Source organism: Hylaeus anthracinus, unplaced genomic scaffold, assembly GCF_026225885.1.
Source record: "Hylaeus anthracinus isolate JK02 unplaced genomic scaffold, UHH_iyHylAnth1.0_haploid 0, whole genome shotgun sequence".
Classification (NCBI taxonomy): domain Eukaryota; kingdom Metazoa; phylum Arthropoda; class Insecta; order Hymenoptera; family Colletidae; genus Hylaeus; species Hylaeus anthracinus.
The window spans coordinates 19,624,411-19,631,522 of record NW_026533254.1 but is presented as its reverse complement, the minus strand read 5'-3'; the positions used below and the strand labels follow the sequence as shown (position 1 = coordinate 19,631,522).

At 31.1% G+C, this 7,112-nt stretch overlaps 2 protein-coding genes across 4 annotated transcripts; both read right to left on the bottom strand.

Annotated features, from left to right (window-relative positions):
* Window positions 1-5: 5 nt before the first annotated feature.
* LOC128894268 (guanylate kinase-associated protein mars-like) lies at window positions 6-2,404 on the bottom strand (the record flags this gene model as incomplete). Its single annotated transcript, XM_054155925.1, has 2 exons — window positions 1,613-2,404; window positions 6-1,546 (listed from the first exon to the last, which is right to left on the bottom strand). Coding segments are annotated over exons 1-2 (1,707 nt in total), but the record flags the coding sequence as incomplete, so codon positions are not given.
* Window positions 2,405-2,984: 580 nt separating this feature from the next.
* On the bottom strand, window positions 2,985-6,430 carry LOC128896298 (cytadherence high molecular weight protein 2-like). 3 transcript variants are annotated; one of them, XM_054159580.1, is made up of 7 exons: window positions 6,199-6,229; window positions 5,873-5,957; window positions 5,380-5,696; window positions 4,554-5,300; window positions 3,607-4,473; window positions 3,353-3,538; window positions 2,985-3,267 (listed from the first exon to the last, which is right to left on the bottom strand). In XM_054159580.1, exons 3-7 carry the CDS (start codon window positions 5,692-5,694, stop codon window positions 3,145-3,147), a joined length of 2,238 nt encoding a protein of 745 aa, XP_054015555.1. In that variant the 5' UTR covers window positions 5,695-5,696; window positions 5,873-5,957; window positions 6,199-6,229; the 3' UTR covers window positions 2,985-3,144. The 3 variants fall into 3 exon arrangements, with proteins under 3 accessions (XP_054015555.1, XP_054015556.1, XP_054015554.1); XM_054159581.1 differs by lacking the exons at window positions 5,873-5,957; window positions 6,199-6,229 and adding an exon at window positions 6,325-6,430; XM_054159579.1 differs by lacking the exon at window positions 5,873-5,957 and having other exon boundaries at window positions 6,199-6,341.
* Window positions 6,431-7,112: the final 682 nt, after the last annotated feature.

Below are 7,112 nucleotides of genomic sequence, written 5' to 3'. Positions count from 1 at the left end.
AGATGAACTGATACAGATCTTCTTGGTCTACATTTTACATTAGGACTGTTTTTATTCAGTTCATGTTCATCAACTGAAACTTTGTTATTTATAATTGCAGACTCTTCCACAACATCTTCAATTCTTGTTTCTTGTTTCCCCTTTTTTCTATTTGCTAAAAATGCTCTGACTGCACTTGACTTCCCAAGCACTGCTTTCTTTCTCATGGTACTTTTCTTGGCAATAGAAGGCTTAAATACAGTAGTTGCCTGTTCTTCTATCCAGTTTTGTGACCGAAGTTGTTCTAATTTTTCAAAGCGTGAATCGCAATTCTTTACCTCCATATACATCATATCCCAGAATCCTTGTAAGTCTCTACACGTGACTAACATTTGTCCTTTTCCTGTTTCGCAATCGGAAACTAGACCACGAAATCTTTCAAACTTTTTGCTTATTAGCAAATTCGTTTGTCCAACAGCTTGATTAATTTGGTATTGCGCATCTTCCGTGATATTGGATTCTGTCTTTACTTGTTCCCATTTTATGCATAATTCGTTCAATCTATCTATTTCTTTGTTTAGGAGAAACTGGAAATACTGTGCAGTGCGTTCTTCCTCTTCAACTGAAATGTTCAAATTCTTCATTACGTTATCTTTTGTAGGAATATCATCGCTACGCATAGAGCCTAGACTAAAACCACGTTTCAACTGTTGCTCTTTTCTAGCATTACTTTTTCCACGACTGGAGACTACATATGGGGAATAAAAAACTGGTTCGCTAAAAGAATTAGAATTTGCAGGTGTCGGTGTATTATTGTTTGAGGGAGACAGTGCACTTTTAGCATTGTTATCAAGTATTGTATCAACTTCTTTAATACTATTATTAAATTGTTTATTTGGTTCTGTAATATTATTATTAAGTGATTCATCATTTTTCTCTTTTTTTTTCTCATTACTATCTTTATCAGATATGATAGCTTCATTTGTATCATTTATATCTTCATTGGATGATGATACATTTAATGTAAAAGTTTCATTCAAGCTCTCTTCTGAGGAATTGGTATCATCTTTCTTATTAATTGTTGCTGATGCAATTTCTTCCTTTATAAATTTTGTAGTACTGCTATTTGTACTTGCTCTTGTCAATCTCGAAGAAGGGAGCACAAATTTACTTACTACACTAGGTGTCATACTATGTGGGTCAACTCGTCCAAATAAAAGCTCTTGCTTCACTCCTGCTGGAAACTTGAATTCATAATTAGCTGGAGCAAAGGAATGCTTCTCTTTCTTGTTACTTTCTTGTTGAGATGCTTGTTTTGTTTGTTGAGTTTTCAACATCAATCTTTTGAGGGTGGCTCTTGTAACTCTTTTCGGAGGTGTAGGTGGTTTTTTAACTTTTGGAATATCTTGGTCTTTGATCCCTGGCGAGTATAATTTATGGTGTACTACACCAACAACAAACGGACGCCTTTTCTTCATTTGTTCCATCCGTTTACGTTTCTCGCGTTCAATTTTCCATTGTAAGAGCCTTTTTGCACGTATTTCTACCGGATCGGGTGTCTCTATTTCTGTAAACATAATCAAATAATGTAAGTAGGCACTCACAGAGATTTTATATACACAGTTTTACGAACCCAAGTTCTGTGATGTCGATGAAGTTAATCCATTCCTGTTTTCTCCAACTATTTTATCCCTCCGATTTTTACGTAACTCTTTTTGCTTTTCCGCTCGAATAGCTCGTTTTTCATTAACATCTCCAAAAGGACGTTTATCTTTATATAGTTTATAAAGATATGACATTTTAATTCGTGTAATAAGTGTAAAATTCAACACACAAAATTAGCGTCTAACTGCCTGTCACTGCCTATTCAACGTGGTTCAACGATAATGTGCAACGGAAAGCAGTTTGAAATTTACAAATTGACTCCGCAACAAATGTTACCAGATATAACCCTCGTTTGTTTTTTAGGCATGCGCTTTGGAAAACAGTGATGTATAGAGCCAGAAATGGAGGCATTAGCTCCGTTGAACAGAAATCCTAATATTCCTACCATGAAGACTGTATAAGGAGTGTTAATTGTGTAGTGTAGAAGTGTTATCAAAATCCCAAGCTATGAATATTTCTACCACTCGCGGCGCATCATATCCGTTCGGATCATATCATAACGGATTTTCATATCAGTTTTCTAGTAACTTTCGTAGAGAGTTGAATCTCCTTATACAGTCTTCATGATTCCTACTATAAGTATCATGCGATGAATTTTAAATTACGATCAATACTACGAGCATTCTGGAAAAATTTTTGTCGAACATTTTAAAGTGTTCTGTAAAAAAGAAATCAGAATTATCTAATGCTAACCATGTCAAAATTCTTATACAATATGTATTGATATAAAAATAAATGACATATATACGTATAATTTGTTCATTAAAAAATGTAATTTTTATCTTATTTTTTAAAATTAATTTTATAAAGCGCCATCTATGATACCAGTTAAATGTAACTAGATTGAGATAAGCAATTTGCCGCCATTTCGTAATAAATACTACAGAATTAAAATACATTAAATTAAGAGTGTTTAACAAGGCTTTAGATGTAAATAGCAGTTTAATAGTCGATATAGAAGGCGTAAGAAAAAGAGTAGTGATAAGTGAACAAAAGTGAGGTTATCTAGCATAAGTTTTTAAATAAAGGACAAGAACAGTATAAAGTAATAAATCCAATAAAAAGAAATAAAATTTTGGTCTAGAAAATTGTTGTGGATAAAAATAATCTTAGCAATCTGACACTCTACCCATGCTTTATTATTAATATATATTAAAATAAATATTATGTACATGTTAACAGACATAAATATATTTTATTTGAACTGTATTGAATGTATTAAGTTCAGGAGAAAAGTAATTTTTTATTGCGAAAATGTAACAGTATTTTCTGTTATAAAAATATCATCAAGTAAAAATAAATTAAACAATATATTTTATGTTTAATATTGAAATTAAATGTTGAATACACAAGATTAATTTATTTATTTGTTAATCTCGTTTACCTGATTTAATACATACAAATTTACATTTCTTCTTACAACTCTATTTGGTAACATCTTTATTTTTATTAATGATTTAACGATTAATATGCATAAAGGGTATACCGCGAAATATCGTATTAATCTAAACTTAAACAACTATTAACATGATCTACCAAAGATTCCATATTTCTGAATGTGCAATCACATTTCGGACACGAAAACGATGATATCACCGGAGGTACTAAGTGATCTTTACTGGACTGAAAATAAAATTTTCATAATGAACAGACATTTAGATGCTTTGTTGCATATTTATAAATTATGAAACCAATAATGAAATTGTACCAGATCCATATGACGACTCAGTTTTTTGATTTCTTCATATAATTTGTTACTATACTCTATTTGATTCTGTAAATCTGTATTTAATTTATCTTTTTCTAGCATTAATGACTCCTTGATTTTTCTTTCCTGTTTAAAATCTTCTTCATAAAGCAGTAACTGTTTCCGTAACAAATTGCGATTTTCCATCTGCATTACAAATAAGAAAATTATATCTACATCAGACAGTGTATATGTATGTATAAATCAGTACTTACATATTGTCTTGTTTCTTTGTATAGTTCTTTTAAATTAGATTCTTGCCTCGTTATAGTTTCATGCAATATACCTATTTCAGTAACTAGTTCATTGTACATCCCTTCAAATTCGTTCTTTTTCGCGTCTAAGCTTTCTTTGTAATGACTTTCGCACAATTTACTCTGGTGATCGAGTGACGATTTTTCTGCTTGTAAACTTAACCTTTCTTGTTGTAATAAATCCATCGCATTATTTAAGTTTTTGTATTCCATTTCGAAATTTCTTTTTTGATTGCTAAATAACCTTTTTTCTTCTTCAAGCCTTTCTCTCTCTTTAATAAGTGATATCCTTCCTTCTTCTAGTAATTGTTTTTCTTCAGTGTTTTGTCCTTTTGTTTCTGTAACTTTCTCAGTAGATTCGGATGTCATATTAGTTTGTGTTTCATTTTCTTCAGTTTTCTTTCCCAACAATGTTTTCAATTCGTATAGAATTGAATTACAATCCAATAAAGCATTTTGGAATTCACTTTGTACCATAATTGAATTTTCTTTCTCTTTGATAAATTTCTGTCGTTCTTTAATTAACTTATCATAACAATCAGTTAGTTGATTTTTATAATGATGGAATTCTGTGCTGTCGGGTAGCCAACTATATTCAAGATCTGTGACTTCTGTATCGGATTTATGTAACGATTTAGCATTTTCTAGTGTTCCAACAAAATTTTTTAAATGGTTTTCTATAAGGGTACAATGATTACTTTGTTTATCAAAGCAAGTTGTTAATTCTTGTAACTTTTTTTTATAATGTTGTATCTTTTGATTATATTGTTGGTTATATTTTTTGGGATTCACAGGACTTTTAATACAAAATTGTATAGGAGCTGTAGCCTAAAAGTATTTTTACAATTATATACTCTAATACATTTTCTTATAAAAATACATTTTCTTATTCTTATCCAAATACTTACATGTTGTAATTTATGTTCAAATAGGGCAACTGATTCTTTTAAAGATTTAATTTCTTTATCTTTTATTAGACATTTATCACATTCTGCACAATTATTTATACCTTCAGAAGAACTAGAAGTACCATAAATAAGGGATTTATCAAAATAATTTGAATCTAGCGACTTTGACATTGCAGCCGACATTTCTAACTTTTTTAAACTCAGCCTTTGCTCTTGTATCGTACAAGTTGCTTGTTTCAATTGAGAACTCATTAAACTCGACATACTAAGTAAATTCTCAACATCAGAAGATAACTTTTTACATTCAAGTTTAGAAGTATTTAACTCATCTGTTAATGAAGTTACTTGTTCCTGAAGTTCAGTTTCAGGAATACATGTCCTTGTTTCCATTTCATTCATTTTTAAAAACTGTAAGTTTTGTTCGTTTCTCTTACTATTATTATAGCATATCTCATATTCGGTTTCTGTATTAATCTGTCCAGTGGAAAGCTTCATTTTTAATTCCGAATTTTCCTTTTTCAGGTGATTTATTAATTCCCTCATATCAGAAAACTTTTTCTTATTATTCTGATGTACTCTCATGATTTCTTCTTGCCAACTGGCTAAGGTATTAAATTGTTGTTTCATAGCGATATTATTTTGTTTCAATGTTTCCTTGAGCTTCTCATTCTCTTGCAATAATTCATTTAGTTTCGTCTCTATCTGGGAATCTGTAGATTCCCATGATGCCAGCATAGAATTGACATCCTACATAGAGAATTTATTGTTAGGCAATAAATTTAAAAAATTTGAAATATTCATTTCTAGTTAAATAATAGATACATACAAGTGACATGCCTTTTTGTTGTATATCAACATATGATGCAAGCGACGAAGCTTGAATGGAATCTAATGAATCTTTGCCTAGCACCACAAAGGACAATGCGTCGCTTTCATCAACGACATTGTAATTTGTTAATGGAGAATGCGAGCATAGAGAAATATCATTGTCTAATATAAATCTAGCCTTTCCATTGTTGGTAGTAAAACCAAGACTCTGTAAATGAGTCTCTGGTTCAAGAGATAATTTCGAATGAATGCTCGATGATTTCTTCGAATCTTCATCTCCTTTGGGTGATATTGTATCCTGTTTGGACTCCATGGCTGAAATATGTTCCTGGTTAATTTGATCTTTGCATTCGAACACCTTGCGTTTATTTGGTCCATTAAAACAAATTGAGATACATTATACCAGTATATGAGAAAAATAAATAAACTCTAAAATTGTTACACGTTTAATGACGTTTATCATTTTTCATTTCAATGAAATTTGGACTTACCAAAATCATTATCCAATAAACCATACAAAAGTCAAGGAAAAATGACAGTTGACCAAATTTCACTTTCAATGTTCTTATAACATGACTGCAAGAATAATGATGGCAGTATGCACTATGATGCACTATCATTCGCAATTATGAGATGAATGAATTAGGACGAGTGGATCGTGAATGAACGATTACAGGAATGCATGTGTGGGGAGTTTGGTAGGATGATGATATTGATAGTTGGCTGTCAGCTGTTATGTGTAACAATGCAAATATACGTAATGGACATAACGTGGAATACTATACAAATAGTAATGTGGAATAACGTTATACATTACCAAATGCAGTTGCTGCATTTAAGTTTCGATAATTGACTTTTAGATTGATATGCACTAATTGTGAAAACCCTAGAATGCACTGGAATGCCTTGAAAGCGCATCAGAAAATGTCAAATGTTTTCTTACCGAATGAGACAACTAGAGGGCCTCAAAATTGAGATGCGTGAAATTTGTTCTCGGCAGTGATTGGCGAGTCATAAGTCATAAATCTGGAGCGTGGTAACTGCTCCCTCTACCTAGAGACCCTCTAATCAGAGTCACGAAATGACGTCAAAGTTAGGTCGGGTTCCGCCATTTTCTACCTAATGGCGCAAAATTCAATTTGAAACGCACAAAGTGTTACATTGTTTGTATGCTGAAGTCTGAATCATTTTTTCGGAGAATAAGACAAAAGCCACGTAAATAATATAATTTTCTTTTTATTTCTTAGATATTGTGCATGGATTTCGTGACTTTGATTAAAGAGTTTCTACCTGTAGCGCTACATCAGCGACATCTATCGGGACGTTTCAAGTGCAAGGGATTACAAATTAGCGCCAACTTTTCGAATGACGCAAAATCAGATCTGGGCTAGTTGAAATGAAAATAAGAAACAACTATTTGGAATTATTTACTTCGTACCGTTATTTTCAATAGATTTATTTGAAAATAAAAATACTATCAACTCATTTGAAATAATATTTAAAAGAATATGGAACAAAAGTAATTTATTTTAAGAAATCTTTACAATTTGCTTTAAGCGATACTCGTTCTCCAAAAACTTCATCCGTAAGACCTTTCAATAAATATTGCGACAAAAGAAAATGATTAGATTATTCCAAACAATGTGTATAAAATTATAAAATAAAATAACGTATCATTTGAAATAACAGTTGAAATAATATTATTATTTGAAATAAGGTTATTTTAAAAAT

What these genes read in the sequence shown, in the direction of transcription:
- LOC128896298 (XM_054159581.1), bottom strand. Translation starts at nt 5,694, where the DNA reads ATGGAGTCCAAACAGGATACAATATCACCCAAAGGAGATGAAGATTCG. An exon ending in AACAAAAAGGCATGTCACTT is followed by an intron (nt 5,301 to 5,379) that starts GTATGTATCTAT and finishes TTCTCTATGTAG; the next exon opens with GATGTCAATTCTATGCTGGC. An exon ending in TGAGTCGTCATATGGATCTG is followed by an intron (nt 3,268 to 3,352) that starts GTACAATTTCAT and finishes TTTTATTTTCAG; the next exon opens with TCCAGTAAAGATCACTTAGT.